The sequence below is a fragment of the Parasteatoda tepidariorum genome, chromosome 11 (genome assembly GCF_982258835.1).
Source record: "Parasteatoda tepidariorum strain Cologne lab strain chromosome 11, Ptep-v5.0, whole genome shotgun sequence".
NCBI classification, from domain to species: Eukaryota; Metazoa; Arthropoda; class Arachnida; order Araneae; family Theridiidae; genus Parasteatoda; species Parasteatoda tepidariorum.
This window is the reverse complement of record NC_141765.1, coordinates 25,460,945-25,486,670: the sequence shown is the minus strand read 5'-3', so window position 1 is coordinate 25,486,670 and position 25,726 is coordinate 25,460,945. Positions and strand designations below refer to the sequence as shown.

General features: G+C 27.5%; 1 protein-coding gene across 5 annotated transcripts in view; it reads left to right on the top strand.

Moving 5' to 3' along the window:
* The window catches only part of Utx (Utx histone demethylase), a 140,656-nt gene extending 128,074 nt beyond the window's left edge, over positions 1-12,582 (top strand). For all 5 annotated transcript variants that reach the window (XM_016069136.4, XM_043054393.3, XM_043054385.3 and 2 more), the window contains 11 exons: positions 1,101-1,200; positions 3,448-3,653; positions 3,784-3,857; positions 7,961-8,087; positions 8,539-8,638; positions 8,754-8,868; positions 9,215-9,359; positions 10,062-10,246; positions 10,382-10,508; positions 11,787-11,954; positions 12,038-12,582. In XM_016069136.4, coding sequence (XP_015924622.1) covers positions 1,101-1,200; positions 3,448-3,653; positions 3,784-3,857; positions 7,961-8,087; positions 8,539-8,638; positions 8,754-8,868; positions 9,215-9,359; positions 10,062-10,246; positions 10,382-10,508; positions 11,787-11,954; positions 12,038-12,064 — 1,374 coding nt within the window. In that variant the 3' untranslated portion in view covers positions 12,065-12,582. The remainder of the gene's footprint in view (positions 1-1,100; positions 1,201-3,447; positions 3,654-3,783; positions 3,858-7,960; positions 8,088-8,538; positions 8,639-8,753; positions 8,869-9,214; positions 9,360-10,061; positions 10,247-10,381; positions 10,509-11,786; positions 11,955-12,037) is intronic.
* Positions 12,583-25,726: the final 13,144 nt, after the last annotated feature.

Genomic DNA, 25,726 nt, shown 5'->3' with positions numbered 1-25,726 from the left:
AGTGGCTTCGAAATTCAATTCATGGTTATTTCCCCCATAAAATGCATTTACAAGTTTAAAATGTTCTGAAATATTTTGGGAGATAGGGAAAGTGGATCTTAAAGAAAAGTTCGTTAAATGGAAAATTCACTTCTCTATTTGGAAGTTACTTTACAAAAAAATTTCCTAAATGTTCTAGGTTCCTTGAAAAAATTCGCAAAATAAAGAAATTCGCAAAATGGAAGTTCGTTATATAGAAGTCCGATTGTATATATATAGTCAGACATTGTATAAAAGATATTTGGACCCCCTTCTTAAATATTGCCACCCAGCTATGTGTCTAACTCATAAAATCATTCAAATTATATATTTTAGAAGCAAACATATAGTGAAAAATTAACTAGCTCTGCAATTTTTATAAAAGTACAAGAAAATTATTATTATATTTAAAGCAATATTTTAAAAAACTGAAGTAGTTAGTGGAATTGTAGGCAATTTTAATGCACCGATTTATACATTCTAACATATTGCATACCTGTATAACACTCAAATATGCATTATAATTTTTACAGACAAATAGTAATGTTGGATAGATTTTTATGGTTCAAAATCTTTAACTGGAAGTCAATTTAAAGTGGAAAGGCTAATTTAAAATTAAAATAGTTTTAGAAACAGAGATATTTTTTACAAGTGAGTGTTGCTGCTTGATATTCATAAAGTTTGTTTTTTTTTAATACAAAATGGCATACTAAGAGTTAAGTGAATCACTTATTTGCCATATTTACAAATCTTTCATGGATTATTTCATGGAATTTATATTTTGGCTCAGAATTTTGGATTTAAGAGCTTGTTAAATTCTTTGTGAAAAACATTTTAATTCAAAGCATCAAAATTTATTTGATCACAAAATATGTATTGATAAAAAGAATTTTATGACATTAAATATTAATGATCACAGTTAATAAGTCTAATGTTAAGTTTTATTGTCACTGTCTATTGATTTATCTGTTAATTAGAATTATTTAAAATTATCATAAATTATTAAATCTTAAATAATCATAAAATTTGACTACTTTTTAATCTTATAATTTTAAAAAACAATATTATTTTCTATTTTTCAGTTGGAAAACAAGAAAGATGCATTCTCACCTCAGTTACAAGAATTTTGTTTGGCCCATCCCATTGCTGTGATACGTGGTTTAACAAGTGTTTTAAAAGTTGGTAAGTTATTCATTCAGCAAGTGTGCTGGGTAACATGTAGCCAATTTTTTGAAATTTTTAATTTTTAAAAGGATTCCAAACCCTAAGGTAACTAATTTTAAACAAAAATAGATTTATTCATTTTTATTTATTTTTGATTGATTTAAAGATTCGCCATAGGTAATTTTTGAACATGTACTAAATTGCGTTACTGAAATATAATCAATTGTGGGATGTATCAATTAAAAACTAAAATTAAGAAAAGCAGATGCATAACCACATTCAATTAAAAATATGTTTTCAGAAAACTTGACATTCGTTAAATATAATATTTGATTAAAATCTCAACTTTTTTTTAAAAAAAATTAAGTATAAATTAGCAGGCGACTTGAAAAGAAACATCGTATTATATATTTAAAAAAGAAAACAATATCAAATCAAAACAAAGAAAAATCAGAAGTAAAATTTATGCTAAGCTTGCATCAGACAAGTTCCTTGCAAGTTTACCGAATTTAGGCATTAATTGCTTCATCCGGGTTAATTACACATTTTGACTAGCAATGAAACCCTCCCACGAATTGCTATCATGATCTAGCGGGAGAATTTGCTTACCATCTGGTTTTTTAAGAAAAGCACTTTTCCTCCCTATACAGCTTTTCCTCCAGCTGTCTTCTGCGAATAGATAGCATGTGTTTGGTCAAATAGTGCCATTTTTATGGCAAGGTTTTTTAAATGAAACAATGAGACTCTCTCTCTGTAAACTTTAAAGGAAGTCGAAATTGGAACTTTTATTTTAAACATTATTCTAAATTTATTCTAGTAGACCTTTATTTTTCTGTGAAATATTTTTTTCTCTGTGAAACTTTGTGTGTGACCCAGTCAAAAATTTTCTCATAATGAAAATAACTTTTAGTGCTGGTAGATGCATGTTTTTATTAAATTCAACTTAAGTGAAATTGTTTTTGAATATATGGGGAAAATATATATAAAATTTACAATCTTAAATTATTTTTATTTGTAGTGACAATTTTTGAAAATATTTTCTTATTTTACCTTTTGTGTTGATTTTTTAATATAACTTTTAAATTATCATAAATTGTGTCTACATTTTCACAAAATAAGTACCTCTTAAAAAAAACCTAGACAGACCCCTGATAAGAGAAAAGGCAAAGGTGCCACTCTTCCAGCAAATTTCCTTCTTATGAAAACTATTTTTTTCCCTCAATGCTTTTAATTTTGCTTAACTTTTGTTGAAAATAAAAATTTCCAGTTTTCACTAACAGTCTTCAATATCTAAAAATATGAAGTAATGTTGTATTGCACTGTATTTTCTGATCCTAGTTATTATTTCTATAAATCATGAAAATTGTCACTAAATTTGGGGGGCAATTCAATACTCATTTTGTAATAGTATTAGTTTTGATACACTATAAGTCCTAGTTGTTTTAGAATAAGTGTTGTCTTTTACACAAAATGAAATTTTTAAAGCTGAGGGAGGATTGCTCAATTTTTTTAGCTGTTAGTTTCCCATTTTTAAAAATTAACTGGTATGTATATATTTCAAATGTCTTGATTGACAAATCATACCAAAAAATGACCAGATTGTGTCCTGATTTTTATGCAACTACGAAGCCTGGAAATGGCATTTTGAACCTTTATTGTTATGTCTGAAGTTTATCTGCTTAAAATAAAAGCAAACATTTCAACTAATCTCTGTGATAATTTACTCAAGTTCTCATATTGTTGCTTTTATGGACCATTAAACTTTAAAGTGTGTAGCTTTAAACTCATTCTGTTTTAATTACAGTAAACATGAATTCTATGTATGAGGTTGTGAGTTTCTGTATCTGAGAATAATAAAAATATTTAGTTTTAATATTTATGTTGACAAAACTAGAACCAAGACTATCTTACTTAGCTATCAACTTAACTACTTAACTGACAACTTAACATTAACTTAACAACTTAACTGACAACAACTTAACTATCAATCTTATTTTTGACATGATAGAGTTTTTCTAAACACTGATTTTTAAAATACATTGTGAGTTTCTGTATCTGAGAATAATAAAAATATTTAGTTTTAATATTTATGCTGTCAAAACTTGAACTAATAAAGAAAATTAACTATCAATCTTATTTTTGACATGATACAGTTTTTCTAAACACTGATTTTTTAAATACATTTTATATTGCTTCGTGCACTGTTGAGTTCTTTATTCTCATTTATATTTTCATTATTTTCTTATTGAATGTTTTTATTTTCAGACCTTGGTTTATTCTCCACCAAAACTTTAGTTGAGGCTAATCCTGATCATACCATTGAAGTTAGAACACAACTAATGCAAGCTTCTGATGAAAATTGGGATCCAGAACGGAAACGACAAGTTTGGCGCTGTGAAAGTCATCGATCTCATACATCCATTGCTCGTTACGCTCAGTATCAAGCATCTTCATTCCAGGAGTCATTACGTGTAAGTAAATTTTGTTTTTTGCTTCATGTTGCAGATTTTATTATTATTAAGAAATTTAACATTTATATTTTTAAACGTGAATATTTTTCGAAGAATTCAAATTATTAATCTTTGAATTTTATATTTTTAGGAGGAACAAGATAAAGCTTCATGTAACCATGCAGTGCGAGAATCAGATAGTGATTCTAACTCATCAGCTTCTAGGTACAATTTCTTTCCTTTAAAATATTTTAGTGATATTTTAATTATTTTCCAACTCAAGTTTTCCTACCTTTTTTAAACAAATAAAATTTTAATTCTTTTTCATTTTTATAACAGTGCAGAAATTAAGGTTTCATTAAATTATTTATGCTTACATTAAAGTTTCATATACGAGAGTTGTAAATTAAGTAATGGCAACATAAGTATAAATCAATTTTTAATGAACTTACAAGTACAATTGCATTACATTCCTTCTGTATAATCACCAGCAAAGCTTATAATCTTTTGCCAAATGTCGGGAAGCCTTGTAGACCAGTGGCAAGGTGTTGATGTGAGCCACCGAGCGCCCTACTGTGTGGAGTGCAGATGAAACGTCATGAAATCGGTGACCTCAGAGAGGTTTCTTCAACTTCGGAAACAGATCAAGGTCACAAGGACTCATGTCGAGTGATTAGGGAGGGTGTTCCAGGATTTCTCACTACCACCGTCGCAATAGGAGAGTGACTTTGTTTGCGACATGGCAACGAGCATTGTCATGCAATACGATAGGGAGATTGTTGTGCAATGAACGTTTGCGTCTCATAGCCACATCACATGATGCTGTAGAAATTGGCAATAGTAATCTGCGTTGACAGTTTGTCCTTCAGGTACAGCATGTGTGAGAATCACACCGTCCCAGTCATATGCCACAATCAGCATAACCTTAACCCGACTGGGTTCCTGTCGAAATTTCTGTGGACGTGGCGAACCTTGGTGACGCCATTCATTTGATTGACGCTTTAATTCAGGCTCATAGGCTCGTGCCCATGTCTCATCAATGGCGACAATACGCTGCAAAAATGCGTCTCCTTCATTGTGGTATCTCTCCAAGTGGGTGCATACCGGTGCCAAAGCCACGACCGCTGATCACCTTTGGAAAACATGCTTTAGAGCGATGGAAACAAAACTCCTCACTTCAACGCCACGCAACAACTACCCTTCTAAGCAGATCGACTGTTTTTTTGCACTCTACACATCGACAACAGCGCCGCCTCACCGCTCCCATATCCTATTTGCGCATGCCCGCCCTTCTGTGAGTTTCAAGGTTAAGTTGCCACTATTTAATTTACGACCCTCGTATAAATTAGAATGTAGATAACATATTTTTTGGTTAAATGTTAATCATGCTTTTCTTTGTTATCTCTAAAGCATATCTATTGTATATTTCTCACTCTAGCTTTATGAGAGGAAAATTTTTTAATATAATAAATAAAATCAGATCTTTTTATAAGCAATTTGTGACATAAAAATAAGCAAATAGATTCATAGTAACCACGTGGGTGTCAACTCACTGAAGTTAAAAGATGATCACACCCTTCTAATATAATTTCCATAGCTATAAGTCTATTTGTTCTGCAATTTTATTATATGAATTTTGTATGTAACCTGAAGGCAATTCTACTAATTCCCAGTGTTCTTTTTTTATTTTTAGAAAAAAATTATAGATTCTAATATATATAGATTTCTATACTCTTTTTTTTTGCCAAAGTTGGGGCATTCTTATTAGAAGATTATTGATTAATTAATTTTTAGCATGTAGTGAAAATATTGAAATCCGTTACTAACCCATATTATTCAAATATATTATTTTAATATCCGGCTAAATCAATAGAACACACTGAGAACTACTGTAATAGTTTAATTATTGAAAATACCATTAAAAAAAAGCTGTCAGCAAATAATATGGTATCAGTTTTTATCTATTCATTTCTACAGTGCATAAACCTAATTCTGAATTTTTTGAAAATATCTGCTGTGATGGCTGATTTAAGTTAAAAATTTAGAATTTAAGTATAAATGGTGTTAGATTGATTTCTGCCTAATTAACAACTTACTTCTTTCATGCTTCAGTACAATGAAGTTTAGAAATTATTTCTTTTTAAATTTTTTGGCATCAAAGTATAATTTTCCTTACATTAAATTTCTAAACATTTAAATAGTGATTTTCCAAATTATGTGTGTCATACGGCAATTACTACATTTAACTTGTGTCAAATATGTAAGGCCTACTATTTAGGGAAGAAATGCTTATATATAGGAATCGTAATAAGAAACTGAAAATTGAGATTTTATTATAGCAAAAGTAATTTTTAGCAGTAACTAGTTTGTCAAATGTATTGTGAGGCCTTCAAAAATTTTCATCAAGAGTTTATCAAATTTTACAATTTATCACCAATTAAGTTATTTCGCCAAAAAAAATAAAATGTACCAATTATGAACTGTAACTCTGTCTTAACAAGCTTTTCTTTGTACTTAATCTGTAAATACGTACGTTCTAATGTCAATTTGTGTTGAAGTTCTTTTTTTAGTAAACCGCTAGATTTATTATTATGAATATATTAAAGTATTATAGGCACATGTATCTCTCATTTAATTTCAAATTGTTATGGCTGATCAGCTTATTTCATGATGTCACTTTTTTTTACTGTCTTCTATTTATAATTTTTCTATCTTCTTTTCTAAACACTTGACCATATTGGGGGAAAAAAATCAAATATACTTGATTCAACAACTTGTTTGCAATTGGTGTTGATTACATTCACATTTTATTTAATGCTAGTACAGAAAGTTTTAACATGCAAAGTATAGTATCCAAAGGATTAAAAACTCTTTTTTTCGTGAAATTTTTTCCCCCTACCTATGTTGACTGAATAATGGAATGTTTCATTTCATGTAAATTTTTTATATTTATGTTTTTAATTTGATATAAAAGTTTATTAATATTAACAAAGCTCTAAATAAATAAATTTCTAAATGGGTATCAAGGAAATGGCACACTAATTTGTAAAAATACAAATTTGTAAAAATCTCGAGATCTGTGATGAGAATATCTCTTAAAATTAATTTTTAATCTTATAATCATCAGATTTAACTGCTTTGATTTTCAAAAATTTTTGGTTCAGATGATTTTAGTACTGCACTGTAAAAGTAAATGAAAAGGACTGAATTCTTATGCTGTAGTCTTTGTATAGTTAAGAAACATCATTTCTCTGTTAATACATTGTCTTTTTTTAAGGAAAAATCTTGTTCTTACTGATTGAGCATGTTTCAGATGAAGGAATGAAATTACCTATACCATAACACCTTGTTTCAGTCTTAAAACAGGCTAACTCTTTCTTTGTTTAATGTATTATTGAACTACCTCTATGTTTCCCACCCTTACTGCCACTGTATGTTTTTTTTCCCATTCTGCTCTAAATTGCCCACTTAATTGACTTTAAACCTAATTATGAACTTTTAACGTTGATTATGACAGAATTTTGCCTCTATCTTAAGGGTAGCAATACATAGTAAGCTAGAAAGAAAAGTGAAATAAATGTATAGCCTTATTTAATACAAAATATTCTAAATTTTATTCCTACTGAATTTTAAAATTAGCCTATAGCAAAACATTGATTAAAAATACCTTAAGACCAACGGTATGTAATTAAGATATGTATGCTTCTGTATCTTACCTTTGTAGGCTTTGGAAGAACAGACATTTTAAGAGATCGGTGCATTTTCAATTGACTATAGAAAATAAAAACTGTGGGAATTATTTTGGGAAGATATTCAGTTGACAAAGATTCTTGTTTATTTGTTTACAAGTGTCTATTAGTAAAAGTTAGCACACTGATAATGGCGTAAAACAAATTTCTCTTTTATAAAATTTATAACTAATCAGTTTAATAAACTTAATTTTTTTTTTTCATTTTAAATACTGATTTAGTTCAGAAATTTTCTTTTAAAAACTCAATCTGTTGATATCTTGAAAATTTCTTATCTATACTATAGTACTTTAAAAACATAATAGATTGTTTAACCTTCTTAAACCATGAGAAAAAAAGGGTATTTGTTTTACCTCATGGAAAAAGAAGTAAGTAGAGATATTTCGCTACAATTTTTCCTTTGGAATTTATGCCTGGTGGGTTAACAATTCTACATTTCATTTTTGAATACTAAGTTAACATTAAGCACAACTTAAATGTTTGATGTATTTTTCTTGAGATGCAATTGAAGCCAAAAATAAAAGAATTATTTATTAGCCTTTTTCTTTTTATTAATTATTATTTCTTTTTTAAAAACAGAAGCAAGAAAGGAAGACGAAATAGTTTCTTTAAGACAATTAAATTTGGAACTAATGTGGATTTATCTGATGAACGAAAATGGAGACCCCAATTACAAGAACTTGCAAAGCTTCCTACATTTTTCAGAGTATGTATTTTTTCTTCGATTTTTTTATTTATATTATTGTGTTTCTACAAAATTTGGAAGATGTTAATAAGTTATTTAATAGTTGCACATACAACAGTAATAAATAAATGATCTGGCAGGAGTTTTTTCTTTTTTTTCTTTTAAATCTAATGAAAACTTAATAATTTTTAATGATAATGAAGCCTGTCTGAATATTCTCCAACTGACTTCAGGAAAATTAATTTTATGTATTTTTCATGCCATAGATATTGACCATAAATACAATATTTTTTTATGAGGTCAAGTACATATGTTATATGTATGTAAAGAACATGCAAAGTTATGTGATGTTTAAAAATAATGCTTACATGCAGATTTTCTTTTGTGATGATATGTAGAGTAAAATTGAACAATTGTGTACTTTCTTTGTAATATCTTATATTATTCATGAGTTATTATTTTTGAATTTAAGGTGGTTTCTGCGGGAAATATGCTGAGCCATGTTGGCCACGTTATTCTAGGCATGAATAGCTGTCAATTATACATGAAAGTTCCTGGCAGTCGCACCCCAGGTAAAATATTAATATTAAAATAAAATGTATTTGCTTGTATAATTTTATCATATTAATTTTTTTAATTACTAATTTAAAATTACTAATTTAATTTTTTTAATTACTAATTTAACAGGTCACCAAGAAAATAACAATTTTTGCTCTGTGAACCTTAATATTGGGCCAGGTGATTGTGAATGGTTTGGAGTTGCAGAACCTTACTGGGGAGCCATACATAAATTATGTGAAAGGTATTTTCTTCAACAAAATATTTTTTATGTTCTAATAAGAGTTTTTTGGTACAAGTGTGTCAAAGGTAAATTATAATATGAAATGATAAATAAAAATTAAAGACTATATTTAAGCATTGCAATTTTCAGAAGTACAACAGATTTAAGTTCTTTTTCTTTTGTATTATACACATTTTTCCTTTCTGTAATTGCAGTTTTTTTTTTTGATTTGAATTTAGTTTTGAATAAGATTTGTAACTTTCAACGGCTATTTTAATAAAATGCTACACTTCATTTGTTCATTATCTTTCTTTTTCTGACAAATAAAACTGTGTTGTTATGATTATTATTTTTATATTTATTTTAGAAATGGTCTAAATTTTCTTCATGGTTCATGGTGGCCAATTCTTGAAGATCTCTATAATGAACATATACCAGTCTATAGATTCCAACAAAAACCCGGGGATATGGTGTTTGTAAACGCAGGCTGTGTTCATTGGGTTCAAGCTGTGGTTAGTATTGCTTCATCTGTATTTATCTATTTCACTGTATTTTTATGAAAGAGCAATACATTAGAGTAATCCTTATGAAAAAGCAAATCTCCAATAATAATCACAAGTGAGCTTTACTACTAATTGATTAAGTTAATTGTAAAAACCTAAATCAAACCTTCATTGAAAAACATATTTTACAATAATATATTTTTACAAAGAAAAAACTGAAGATAATCTTGATGTTGTTTTAATTAGATTAGATACACAGTACGTTGTGATTTGGTCCCTTAAAGAACTTTTTCTTTAGGTCCCCATTAAAAAAACTTTTGCAACTAACGCTAGAAACATAAATAGGCTGACATAATTAGGCATTATGTCTAATGCAATTAGAACTGAATCAAAAGTTTTAATTGAATTTTATAACATGGAATGTTAAGCTGATAATTTAAATAAAAATATTGCAATTTTTTTTATTAAATGCTATTTGAGTAACTATAGTTAATGGGGACCATATCAGAAAAATAATTGCACTGCGTAAAGTTTACTCTACTAATTATTTACAGATGTATTTAGATAGGAAACACAGATTTTTTTGATAAGCATGAAGTCAAAGTTTCGGCATTCTTAAGTGATTTTGCTCTTAAAAACCTTTTGCTACCTATATGCTTGTAATCTATTTTTGTATTATGGCAAATAAAATACCATGTGTATATTTTCCAGGGTTGGTGCAATAATATTGCCTGGAATGTAGGACCTTTGCATGCTAAGCAATACATGCTGGCTGTGGAAAGGTATGAGTGGAATAAACTTGAAAATTACAAAAGCATTGTCCCAATGGCTCATTTAACTTGGAATCTTGCACGTAATCTAAAGCTTTCTGATAGGAAACTTTTTGAGCAAATCAAGTAGGTTTTTTTTTTTTCATTTTAATTAAACTTATTTTTCTATTTTTGTATATTTTCATTAATATTGTTTTGTAGTTTAGATTTCTTTGCCAATTTCTCTTACCTCTTATTTATATGCTCTTAATAATTTTTAAGGTACTGCCTTTTAAGAACATTAAGACAATGTCAGCTAACTTTGGAACTCCTGAAAGAATTAAAGAAAGATGTAAAATGGCATGGAAAAGCAAAACTAGAACCTGCCCATTATTGTACAAACTGTGAAGTAAGTATATTTGTTGTTTCAATTGTTTCGTAGGCATAAATTAAGTTGAAACATATTAAGTTTTCATTTAATGTGGACTTCCATCTGTAAATTATTTTAATTTGGAAAAAAGTATGTAATGTGCCTTTTAAAAAACAATCCAACAACAGATTTTGCAGATTATATTGAGCATGTAGTAGAGAAGATGACTCGAACTATCAATAAAAATAAGACTAAATATGCAATTGTGATAAATAAAATATAATGTGTCACTTCTGAGAATATGTCTTGATACTTTTGAGATTGTAAAATAATTTAAATATCTGAGTACAATATCAATTCAAAATGAGAAAATTAAAATAAGACTGTTGAAGGCTAGTAGATATTTCTATGATTATAGAAACCAACTTTAATCAAAATCAATTAGATATTTCTGTATATAACTTTTTTTTAATTTCTTGGGGTAGAAAGAAAATATAGTTCTTACAAAACTTAAAACGCTAATTAACCTTTGAGTTCCCACACAATGCCAATCTTTCCATCACATAGTACCTTATACTTTCAACTGATCAGGTCCAATTGGTACCAAAAATATTGCTTTGTCTTGGGGGTCCACTGAAAGACAATTTATTGATCTCTTCCCAGAGACTATATTAAGAAGACCTGAGAATTAGGGATATTCTCAGGTATTGCTTTTAATCTAGTTGTCTGAATGACAAATGAATGAAATCGGACTCTAAATTAAAATTTAGAGTCTGAAAATAAAACCACTTTATTGTAAAGATGCCTTTAGCAAAGTTAATTGCCCTAGTGTCTCCTAGTTAGCCATAACATCTCCATCAAAAGTAGCTTTTTGTTTTCTGACAATGATAATAGTAAATAATGGAAAAGAAAATATCCCTGCTCTGACATTTGGTGAGAGTTCAGTCAAGTATAAAAATGTAGCCATTCAAGCTTGGAGTAAAGGGATTGGATAGTTTATCTTAACCCTCTATCCTAAGACTACAGGGCTTTTGATAAGTCACAAGCTCTCTTTATTCTCAATAATAACTGGATTTTTCTGATGATGGTAATTATTTATCTTCTAAAAAAAATTGAGGTACAATTTTTCACTGATGTGTTAAGCGTGTGTAGTTACTGATTTCAAGAAAAATACATAGACCATAAATAATCCAACTTGATAATACATAAAGGCTGCAATAATTTAGTAGATTGTTATATTTATACAATAATTATTGCTTTTCTTTGAAAAAATATTTTTTATGAAGGTAAAGTTTAACAATATTTTATACTTTATAGGTTGAAGTCTTCAATATTCTTTTTGTTAAAGAAATTGATAAAAAACATTTAGTACATTGCCTGGATTGTGCTAAGAAAAGTAATTCTATACTGGAAGATTTTGTAATTTTAGAAGAATTCGCAATGGAAGATCTCATGGAAGTTTATGATAATTTCATACTTCACCCTGTAAGCTCTATTTTGCTATTTAACTCAAGTTTGATTGTGTTCTTGGCAATTATTTTTAAACCTTATAATGATTTTTTTTCTAGGTTCCTCATTCCAGTACTTCACTATGAGGGTGCCATTTCATTTGTATATTCATCATTCACTATCATTTGCTAGGAATTACTGCCACGTCAACAAGCCTAGTTGCCATTTATCATTCAGTATTTAATTATTATTCATAAAACTTTTAGCAAATACTTGTATCAAGTAATACTTGTTTCAAGTTATGCTTGTATCAAATGACTCAAACTCTATTTACTTGTTCCAAGTAATGAAGAAAAAGTTGCAGTCTGCACTGTTAAGTCTTGTATTTAATGTTTGTACAGTTAATTTTATTTGTAAATTCTATCAAAACTGTGTAGTTTTGGAGAAATTTCCAAATAAATTTTCAATGGCATTGTACAGTTCATGAAGATAATGTATATAAGTCAATATGATCTGCTGAGAGAAGTTTATTTGTAAATAAGTTGTCAGTGTTGCTCTTGTTGCTATGCCTTTGTGCATGTTGTGAAAATGTACAGATTTTAACAATTGGCTAAGAAAACTTAACCATTCATTATTGTTATGAAAAATAAAATTTTTAAATTAATTTTTGAGAATTAACTTAAGAATGATATAATTTTAAAATATTCACTACACAGCTTGCTTCACAACACAGGGACTGGGCACAGTGTAAAGAAAAAGAACAGTGATTTTGAGGAAACAAAGAAATATCTTCATGTTTAGCTTTTGAAAAGGTTTCTGGTAAATTTGGATTAATTAATGAAAAGAATAATAGGAGTATGTGATAATTCATAAGCTCTCTATTTATTCAAAGTTTTGTCAAGAATGAATTCATTAAAGTACAAAAGTATGAAATATATTTTTGTAACCTTATATAAAGATATCCAATATATTTGCATATTCAAATATCTTACATGAATTTATAAGTGTAGATATATATTTTTAACTTTTGAGCTCACTTGTTTGGTGTTAAAGTATTTGAAAAGTATTTAATTTATCGTTACAATTATCTTTTAATCTGTAAATGTTGTTTGAAATATTGAATGCACTCTTTTGAAATTGTTGAATAAACTAGCTTTTGATTGTAAGTATTAATGAATTTAGAAATTATATGTTCCACATATTTTTAATCTAATATTGTTGTTAATTAGCCCTTGAAATATTCTCAATTAGCCCTTGAAATATTCTTAAATTTTGTTTATAAAAATTATTCAAAATGATGGTACGTATTAAGTTTTTCTGCTCTTCAACACTTTGGGTTTCATTCTAAAGAGTTTTTAATCAGATTAATAGTATGTTTACAAATTACTTTGTCTAGAATAAGACTATGTTAAGTTTCCCTTTGTTTAAATGTTAATACCCTAAATATTTAATTTTTTACGAAGCATTCAGTGAAAACTTCAGTATTTAAATTTATTGGAACTCACTAATTTCAGATAGTCGAGTATTGAAAAACATAGTTTTCTATCTTGTAAATTTTAATTGAAAATTTGATCTATATAGAATCTGGCATAAAAATAAATAGTTTTTAGACTAAATCACAAAATACAGCTTCTCATAAAAGATTTTTTTATATATTTAACAGTATATGTTCTAACTGTTATTCTGAAAATATTTACTCAACTGCATTAACTTATTCTATAAAAAGTTACATAAATTTTTTACACACTTCAGTTTCTTTAAACAGCAGTGGATCTAAAAGTGGTGCTAAAGAATTAAGAATTTTTCTTACTTTGTTTGATTTTGATGAAGTAGAAAAAAACTGATCAAATCATATATACATATGCATTTATATACGATGTTGTAAGCGACTTTATATGCTTGAATCACATTATAATACTAATAGTATATTAATAATAAATTATAATTTAAAGATTTGCTCATTATTTAAATATTGTAATAGCTTTGCGCCTTTAAAATTTAAGTAGAATGTAACTTTTTGATTTTGGAGAACTATAACACCAAGTACATTCCTATTTCTACAAAGAAAGAATTCCTATTTCTACAAAGAAAGAAGTCTTTATTGATGTAATGCATAGGATCATTGTGGATAGAGCAAAATGAGTGCATTCTAATTATTATAGTAACACACACATATATAGGGATCAATGGGGTGAGACCAGGTGTTATGATTGTGTCAAAACTAATTCTGTTTTCTAGTGAACAAATTCTAAATTACACTTTACTAGTCAAGGAGAAAAACCTACCATATTGGGATCTTGTTGACGGCATCTGTGTAGATAAGCTTATTTAACTCTCTAATGTTCTTTTGTTTTTTGAACTATCTTAATTTATTTATCATAATAGTTACAAAATTATTTTTACTCCATTTAATTATATGTTTACTAAAGATTCATACCCTAACTAATTATAAGGATTTAGTCCATTAGCCACTAGTAGCACTATTCTGTAAGGTTTTGATAATCTTTCTATTCAGGGTAAGACCGGCAACTACACTTGTTTCGCCCCCTCTCCGATGCCGGGGTGTGTATATGCCGGGCCTAGAATATCCATCAAAGACTGAGCAAACGTTTTTGCGACGCCCTTCCTCAAAGCACATAATGCCTTATTTTCATATTTTGTGAAATTTTTTTGAAGACCCTTAATACAAAATTGAAGTTTCATATAGATAAAAAAAACTTTTTTAAAGAAAAAATTCCATTTAATAAAGATGTTTTTAAGAAATTTTGATCAAGCCCTCAGCATTCATTAGATCCTAAGACAATTATCTCTCCCCTGTCCTTTTGACTACATCACATGCATAATTTTTTTAAATTGTCATATAATATAGAAATGTCTGCTATTTTCATGAAAATCTAGTATTTCAAAATTTCCCATTTTCCATATTTTTTTTTTTGAAGAATTGTTTACAAATAAGTAGCAGATCTATGACTTTTTAGGAACGATATATTGTATAAAACTAAACAAGGAATATTATTAAATTTCACAGATTCCTAGGTCGAACAGTTTAGCTTCAACAGGCATTCAAATCTATAGCTACCCAATCTTACCCCACATTATCTTTATATATTTACAATATCAATTTTTTATGGTGAATTTCTCTTGGTTGTCAGTTTTTCTCACCTTTTTTTATTTTGTTTTGACAACTTACTAAAATTTTATGTTCATAAACCATGTAAAATAAATGAATTATCAGTTCTTACAATTTTTCATTTGTAATTTCTATATTTGTTTATAAAATTTGATTGTATTTATAGTCTACTTAGTAAAATTAATTGCCATAAATGCAAGAAAATATTAAATCAATCAAAATATCTTTTTTATTAAGAAATAATTGAATGATGTAAATAATTAAAGGATGTAATTAAAATATGTAATTAATATTTTTTTTTAGTCCTGCCTGACGAAAAATGTTTCATGATTGAAACTAAAGAATTTTTCTAGATTTATTTTTGTGACTCAGTATTTGGTCATGAACAACCCCTTAGAGGTGACCTACTAAAGCTAATAACATTTGCTATATTGCTACAGTGTTGAATATAAGTCATTGTTTTGTTTTTAATTTGTTTTTATATTAGTTTTTTTTAATATTTACCTTTCTGACTGATTATTAGATATAAACATTCCCTATTATATCCATATAGGAAATGAGATAGAAAACAGAATATATTGATATTTTTGTAATGAAGCATTAGTTGCAATTTTCTAAAGTCCAGAAATGTAGAACTAAATCTTCTTTTATAAATATTTATTTCCCTTTTATATATATTTTTTCCTTTCTTAAAACTTAAACCATAAATAGGTACATCTATAATATTTCATGTTTAGGTAGATACATAGAATGAAATAATTTCTTTTTTGTTCTACTCATTTTATTGTTATGAAAAATACTTATTTTAGCTCTACTAATTATAAAACAAAATTATGCATATCAACTTTATATGAATTTTTCATATAAAGTTGAAGTGTGAAAAAAGGTAGAAAAATATGTTTTTCTTAGCAACAAATCAAGAATATAAAAATTAGATTATTCAATTCTATGACTTCTTAAGTAATGTGTAAGAATTAAAATTTTGCCCCTAAGATACTAATAAAAAAAAATTACCATTTTCTATTGTTTTAATTATTTTATTCTTTTCTGCTTCACCATTAAGGGAAAATATTGCTTCGTAAACTTAGTATATACAGTATTTTAAAGTTTCAATTATTATTTATTACATAAGAAAGTAGTAAATAAATTCTCTTAACATAGTTGTTATATTTTAATTTTTATGATTATAGATGATGTTATTTAACATTTCTTCTGCATTATTACAAGCAACCTATGAAATAAATTATTGATTGAAAACTCCTAATCATATAAATACTGATCAATAAAAAGCTTTTTATTCTTGTTATTAGTTTCTTATTTAAATTGAATGAAATAATTATTGACTCTTATATTCAGTACTTGTATATTATTTGGGGTTTCTTTTAAGGCTAATAATGAGAAAATACTAAGAATTTTTTGATGAAACAAAAGTTTTATGTCATTCTTTATGATTTTGTATGATAGTGTAATTCATTAAATTGTTCATGATTATGTATAATTAATAAATAATGTTAAATGTTGAAATTCTAAAATTGTTCAGAAGTGTTTTATTCAAAAGATATGCATTAATGACAAATAAAATCAAGTTGTTTTTAAAATCAAAACTTTTATGTAGCTCATTCTATACCCTAGCTTTTTTTCCTCATTGTATTTTGTACAGAGTACTTATTGAAATCTTAAGTTAATCAAGGTATTATAAATGTATGTATGTATTTAAACTGTATAAATCTTTTTTGTATTTGATGTACAAGTGATTGTATAAAAATGAACTGTTTCTTAAGTGATTTGTAAATAGTATTGTAATTGGCAAAACCTCTCTTAATTTAAGTTATTAATGTTTCTATGGTTTAAGTTACTGCAGTATTCAATAGCGCCATAGGCAAATTATGCTTGACAAATAACATCAGAAGATTCACTTCATCACAAATAACATACATAGTTACTGGTGTATTTACAAACTTTTTTTTCATTCCACTTACTGCCAGTTAATTTATACACCATGTATGTGTTCAATGCTATCCAACACTGCCAAGAAACAAAATATGTGATAAATATTATAAGTGAAACCAATATTTTTTACATTTACCGCCTACATTTAATGATCAAACTTTCGGTTTTATTTTCATGTGCCAATTATCAGTTAATTTCACTATATAGTTTCCTAAAAAAAAATTTTTTTTTATTCCTCCAAGTTTTTATTTCATGAATCTTGTCAAACTCAGGAATGCCTAAGTTGTAACTATATTTTTAGTACCTTGTATATTATACATGGATTGCTAGTGTTTATTTATGCCTTTGTTATAATTTGTTTTGTAATGTATTATGTTAGCTTCTCATAAGCTATTATGATTTGTTTTTATGTGTTTAGGTTAATGTACACAGTTTTGTTACATCCTTGAAACCATGTCAAGCCAGAATGAAATTTGTTCTTCAAAATAAAATCTAATTAAATTTAAATTTTTCCTTGTTTTGAAAATAATAAAAACATATGAATTTATTCTGTGTAATATTTTTTTTTCTTACTTGCAGAAATCTTCCAAAATTTACACAGATATTTCTTGACGGAATTTTAATAAAATTATTATCGTTTATGAACAGAGTTATTATCATTTATGAAACTGATCAAAAATAGTTAGCTCTTGTTGTCTAATAATTTCAAACATTTGTGATTCGAGGCTTTTATAAACTTGCAAATGAGCTCTTTAAATAAAAGTTCTTTTTATCAGAACAAATCTTATTTATTAAAGCAAAATGGATAAGAGATAAGGTATTACTTAACCCTCTCAATGTTATTATCCTTTCATGATGTTAAATTTTTTTTTTTTAAAAAATGATTTTTCTCACGTTATTTAATGAAAAAGTAATGCATAACATGGAAATTTCTGTAAACTTAGTGATCAGGGGCTCAAAGCTTAGAGGGTTAAAGAATTCCTTAATCCATAGAATATATCTTCAGAAACATCAGATTTGCATATTAAATGATTTTCAATGTTCTTGAAATCGAATGAACGCCTTTTGTCAGAAAGCTATCTAGAAAAACTCCGATCAATATCAACACTTCTTATTGGAGCATATTTAAACTACGAGTTAAATGCAAAATTAACAGTAATTTATGAAGAAGAAAAAATTATTTATTAAGCAAAATGCTCTTAAAATGAAAAGATATGTCTCAATCAAAATTTATATAAATGATTAAAAAAGTAAAAAAATAATAAATAAGAAAAACGACCAAACAAGCGTTTATTATCAACATGCTAATAACAATACTTAAAAATCTGAGTTGAAAAGGTCAGTACAGTACCTAGAATATTTCTCTTTAAGGTCTTAAGTTTTTGCTGTATCTGTTGGACGACAGGTGGGGGAATAAGGTACCCTATACCATTCCTCGAAAGAAGATGCTGTACTTGAATTATAACATTAAGTGAAGTGATTTTCTCACTGTATTACTCCATAATTATTTTTTTTTCTTCCATTTGACCAGATTCGAATAGTGAAATTTTTTATCCAAGTAGAAAGGGGCAAGAATTTCGTTTGATTATTCCAATTTGCTAGCAGTTTCGATAATTAGTTAATTTCCAAATGCTAATCTTATTATATGAGTCAAACATGCAGCTTAACATATTTAATGCATTAGGTGATCAAGAATGAAATTTGCAGAAAAAAAAGACAAAATTGTTTAATAACTTACATATATGAAGAACTATTTTATGCTTCTTTATTCTTTTACCATGTAAGCAGGAAATTCGGGATAAAATCCTAGTGGACTAGAGTAAATTAATTCCTGAAAAACCTGTTTTACAGCATTCATTTTCCCATTAAATTGGATTACCATTAAAAAGTTGTGCAAATTTGAAGAGATGCGGTAGTCCGAAGGGGCTAGTTAAAGGGAGTAGGATGAAGTTCCAATTCCTATATTTTTGCCATAGTCATTTGTGCACAGTGTGATTTGGCAATGTTATGCAATAGGACTAGAAGCAAATTTTGGCTATTTATTAGATTTTATGTCATTTCGTCTAGTTAGTTGCAATATGATCACCCCTGTGCTTCGTAGTGTGTATTAGTGTTTATCCGTGTTCAACTAACACGAAAGCCAAATACATTATTAATGTTTCGCGTGGACTTAGTTTTCGTGGTTCCACGCAAGAATTATTATGGTGCAACTTTTCGACCCTTTTTAATTAAAATTAATTTTAAAAAAATATCTTTATGCCTGTTATTACAGGTTACGATGATTTCTTTACGCAAGTAAGGTAATTAACTTTTCATCAAAAGAAAAAGACGGTAAAGTATCAAGTCAATCTCAACTAATAAAAGCTGTCGAAGTTAACGCATCCAATCAACACATTTCATGATTAACGACCTAATAATATTAATATATTGTGCTAAATACTGCAAAATAATTTTTCTATTGGCAATCGAAATGGGATACAGGTGGCGTAGAGCAGAACTCTGTACCTGTGGCAACACTTCGCATGGTTTGGGTTTCATCATTAGAGTGTGGATAGTCATAGGAGAAGGAAGTATGTTATACCCTTATGCAATTGAAACGCGCTTCTTCGATTCGATTTCTTTGAACCTCGCTATTCGAAAGCGGCCGGTTTCCTAATTCAACTGTAAATAACAGCAGATCACTATCGAAATAAAAGGGTTGTCCGTCAAAGAAACTTCATATTTTCCTGCAGGTCATATGTGCTGTATTTTCCTTCCAACAATGAAAATATTCATACGCGTTTTCTATGGGCTGGGTAATAATTTTTAACTGTGACTTTCAAATTAGCGTCTCCTCGCCTAGTTTCGATCTTAGCATAAATTTTTGTGTCTGTAATTATCTGAAATATTACTTAAACTCTTTAAATGCTTCAAGTATTAATTTTTTTTGTAATTGTTTTTCAAAATAGTTTAGATAGATTTTACATGATTTAGAAAATTTATTTTAAACAATTTTGGGTACAATGATGATGATTTTCCATTTTTAAAAATCTCCTTATTAAACGTTTTAAACTCTTATGATACTCTTATGTCCATGCTTTTACCACTAGAGCTTGGAGAATCAGGAGGAAGTATGTTTGTTTCTGTCTTGATTTTCAAATAGATTAAGAAGTTTTAAAGCATTGAGCATAGTTCTAAAAGAAAGCTTCGTGGGAATTTAAAAAAAATTTTTGGATTATTAAATATGAAAAATATTAAGGAAGGGGAAAATATCGTATCGTTTTATAATACATTCCTATTCAACTGGAAAGAGGACGAGAGGATCAAGGCATGGAACCGATCTGTTCCCCAGATGGCGTATTCGAGCATCGCGATCGCGAATACTTATGCATACAGAAACACATACATTTAATCAGATCAGAAAATGTAAGTCTGTATAACGAACTGTAATGAGATAATATAATTACAATTACCTTGTAAAAATTTATACTTCTTCAAATGTTGGCAATTTGTTTTTATCAGTAATAAGTAGCAAAGGTGAATTAAAAGCGACTACGGATGAAGATCTAATCATAGTTTTGGATTTGAATCTCGAAACTACTTTATAAATGTAAATAGGTAATGTGAAATATTTGCATATCTTAATTAAAAATAGTAGTATCCGTAGTCGCTTTTAATTCATGCCAGTAATAAATAACAAATATGAATTAAAGGCGACTACGCATGAAGATCAAATCATATTTTTGGATTTCAAACTCGAAATTACTTTATAAATGCAATTAAGTAATTTGAAATATTTGCATAGCTCAATTTTAAAAAAATACAACATAGTTGAATCGGCGTAAACATAAAATTATCTATGAGTGTTTGTAACATATGCTTGTAACATTTTTAGTTTCCTGTCTCCCCGATTTTTCTCCTTCACCACTATTAAACGGAAAATATCTACTTTGTGACTGGTCAGAAATAGTTCTATCGAACTTAGCCTTCGAAGTCGAGCTATCGTGCTGTTATGTGACGAAAAACGTTTGAAATGTTTCAGGTGAATCAGGAAACCTACATTTTTCGAAAAAAATCAAGCGGAAGCCGCTAGTTCGATCGAATTTTGTTTAAATTGCATAAAGTTGTTAGTTTCCGTCTTGGGTTTAAAATATTTTAATTAAAAAATTATATGAAACTAAAACTGGATGAAACATAGTTCTTAAAGAAAGCGTTGTGGAAATTCTAGAAAATATTTTTGACAGTTCAATGTGAAAAATATTAATGAAGAGAAAAATATTATAGAACATTCGCATACAACTAAGTAAAGGAGGTGAGGAGAGGGTGTAGGTTAAGCCATGGAACCGGTCTGCTCCCCAGATGGCGCATTGGAGCATAGCTGTCGCTAATCATCACTCTGAAAATAAATAAAATCTTGTACTTTAGTTATAATTCACTATTGATAATTAACACAATCTGCTATTATAGTTGATGATTTTTTAGAACAAACCTAACATGAACATTAATTTCGTTTATGATTAAATTTTTAGACAAATATATTTATGTTAAACGCATAAAGATCTGGCTGTAGTAAAAAGGTTATTCATAAAAATAATGTATAAACAAATTAAAATATAATCAAACTTGCTAAGTAACAAAAGTTAACCTATTTTTTATAATTGGAAAACAAATTTTAAGAAAATCACAACACGCTCAAAAATTAACAGTACAATTATTTTGTACATACTTAAACTTTTTATGGTTTAAACAAAACACTTTTAATACTTTTTTTTTCAAATTGAAAATTGTAAAATAAATCCTATATAATGAAGAGAAAAGAAATTACTTTCTGTTATTAAATCTTCAAACCAAAAGTTTTAACTACTTAAAAACTTCTTGTATCATTTGAAACTATACTTACTTTTTATTATATCGATAATTATTACATGAATAATTATTACATAAGTAATTATTATATAAATAATTATTGTATAAATAATTATTGTATAAATAATTATTATAAATAAATCATTATTGTAAATAAATAATTATTATAAATAAATGATTGATTAATATTATTTATTGAACTTTATTTTGACATCCAAATAGGTTATGATATTTTTTAACCAAACCACCTTCAACAGTAATTCTTTTTTTTCTTCTTTATTCCTTTCTTAGCTTATAAACAAAAGTATATTAGCAAACAGAATTATAGAGACCGAAATCTTCAATTGCAATAAATACGAAATTAAAAGATTTTGTTAGTGATAGTTGCCATCTAGTAATGATTATATATAGAATAAATTTAGATAAAATATTGTATAAAAAAAACTAGCTTTTAATGCCCCAAGCATGTTAAAAACTTTTTTTAAAAGACTGTGGGTTTAGATATAAAAGAATCTTTTTCTAATTAAGTTAGTTTTTTGCTAATTTAAAACTGTACATTAATCCTCTAAGATAACCAAAACAGAAGTTACCCTTAAAATTTAAAGAGAATGATTTACTAATTTAAAACATCGTAATACTTGTTACTAAATTTTGCTCGAAGTATTATTTGTGTAGAGTAAGGAAAACACTTTATTTTAATTTTTATAAAATTTGTTTTATTTAAAATAACAGATAAATTCTAAAATATTTTTAGAATTTGTACATTAACTTTTTTTTTGCTATGATAAACAAATATATGCTAAACAAATAATTGATGTAAAAATTTAGATTTAATTCATATATATGTGTTTATAAGTAAAAATTATTTTCAGCCTGATACAAATATATATAAACGTAATTCGTTCATAGAATTAAAATAATTTTAAATATAAAGAACCGAATGCAATTTCAAATTTTAGTAATTCCATTTTTAACTTAAATAGTTCATATTAGCTAACTAGTTAAAATTTTTAGTCATTAATATTTTAGAAATTGATTTTTTTTCTTCAATTGATTAGGACAGATTTTTGCTAAAATTAAAAAAAAAAAATTATCAAAAAGTTTTAGTAAAGCTTTACTTCTAAATTTTTATAGCGAAAAGAAAACTAGAATATAATTTTTCTTGTTCACTTTATTAAATTAAAAATAAGACGCTACAGTTGTTTATGCAAAGGTACATAGGTGCTAAATTATAAACGTATTCAAATATTTAGTTTAAAAACATTTTTATGATTTTTTTTATCAAACTTTAAGTTAAAAGTATATACTAAAATATATAATTTAGTAAAATTGAAACAAAAAAACCGTATAAATATAAAATAAGTGTTTAATAGCTGATTTATAAGTTTATAATGCTTTAAAAGGAAAAGTGCGAAATATATGCTCCCGTGTCAAAGCTGAGCATCGAAGCCCCGAACTATAGGTTAGCAGACTCGAATTTAATTAAATATAAATTTCTTTCATTGTTTGAAAAAAATATATCTTAAGAGCGTTTTTCAAGAAAGGGTAAACTGTTGGTAGAATACATCTTAGAGCAATCAGCTCGAATATTCTTTACTTACTATACATTAATGAAGAAATTAGAGAGCGAGAGTTTTTGATTGCCATGTTAAGAATAGGAAAATTCCACAAAAAGTAGGACTACATCAAATACTAGCCCCACAGGTGGAGTGTAGTGTAGTAATGGCGTGTCGCTTTTCGGAACTATTTTGGAGTGAGTGGTTTGTTTTGTATAATATGTCTCCGTTTCCGTCATACAGACCGGTGCTTTAAGATTTGCAACTCTTAAGTTTTTCATTATGGATGGTGTTTTCTACACTAGGGAACGCTGCAAGCTCGGTGCCGCCTAAATTTCCGGGTTACTGTCTCCGTTGTATTTTAAAGCCATTTGGCATCATTGTGTTTTGAGATTCTTGCAAACAAAGTATTTAATTACTTATTACTTGTGTTTACAATGCTAAAAGTGTTAACACTAATGTAAGATGGTGCACAGCTTGCAACAAGAACAAACAGTAATAAACTTATGGAAAGAGGCCATATCAAGACTGCCAAAAAAGCGAGTTATTCAAAATCTAGCAACCATGTCACCTTTTTTAACAATATATCTCTAAACAACTAAAACAAACTTTCACTTCAAACTCACCAGAATTACATAATAACATTAATATCTTGTGAAATATGGCAGATTAGAGCTCAGAAATTATCTAATTTATTTCTTTTATTGAAAACAAAATTATCCGTTTGAAAATATCGCCTCGCAGAATAACATGTAGTAAGCAGCTGCAAACTTTCTAACCGGAACTAGAGCAGGCATACAGCTCGAGATTGTTATTGTTTACATTTCTACTGAAAACACCATCCATTAGTAAGCAGTGCGCAAAAAGAAAGTTATAATCCAGAAGTGGTTTTCTTTAATGATCGGATTTTTGCTAATCAAATCTCGCTTTTAAATCTTCATAAAAGGTATCACAAATGCAAATTAATTGGTACTAATTATTAATTAAGTTAAGGAATCGGACACAACCCATTTTCCTTGATTAAACATATTGACGGATTAAGGATCTTGACCCTCAAAACATGGTGGTAGTCACAATCTAGAAAATATACCGTTAGCCTTAAAACAATCCTTACCCCTACTCAATGGGAAGTGTTCTGGTTGGATCTTTTGTCGTTGTCACCTGGGACTTATTACTACTTTATTCCATACCTAATATTTTTTACATTGGGCAAATTTGTACACAAGCGATTTTTTTAAACTAGAAATGTCTAATTTTTCGTCACAAAAACTATTTCCTTTATTAATGAAAGAAATTGTAGTAATTTAAATAATTATTGAACGCTGAAGGTGATATCAATTCAATTTTTACTATGGCATTGAAAACACAATTTATTGCAGTTCTTTTTTTTCCTTAAAGAATAACCGATATTAAATTAATTAAACTGATACTTAATGAATTTTTCAATAAATTTTTTAATTTATTTTTCTTGTATTACTGGTATTGAATTTTGTGTTACTGGTACTAATTTCAAATTACTACTAACAGTAACTAACTACTAACATTGAACTAATATTGCTAATTTTATTAATTTTAAGACATGAGTTTTACTCGTGGTGCCCTCTCTTATTATAGAATCAAGGGAAAGGATCAGCATGTCGCACGAAATCTAATTTATTTTAAATCTTTTCTAGCGTTAGTTATATGGTCATTATCTCAAAAACTATTTAATAAAAAATTAAAATTTTATTTTGCTTATTATTTTTATTCGTAACTCCCATTAAATTCGAACAACTAAATTTGAATTTAAAGCTTAAGTAATGTATTGAGTATTGGAAGAAAAACCTATAAAAATTATATAACCTAATTTATAATTCATATTTATATTTTATTTTAAATTTATAATTACTCTTTTTAGATTCAGGAAAATTCAAACAAATGACCATGGCAATTTTTTCAAGCTGAATATATTTTTAAAAAATTGCTTATTAACGCTGTTCAAAAGTTTCAAGTTCAAAAACAAACAACTTTTATGTGAGGAAAATTTGGTAAATGTTACCAAAATAAAAATTTTTTAATAAAAAATAAATAAACACTCATTAGATTATACAAAATAAGTAAAAATATTTGCTTTGTGAAGAAATTAAATTAGATGATTGTTTATTTATCAGTGCATGCATTTTTGATTTATTTTTAAACTTGTTACATGTTTCTTGCTATAAATCTTTAAAATTATAGATGTCAAAAGTTTTATTATAGAACTTGGATATTTCAATATTTAATTGAGCATTAGGCGTCTAATATATGTTGGACCACATATCATGTTGTTACGTTCAATTAAAGTTCAC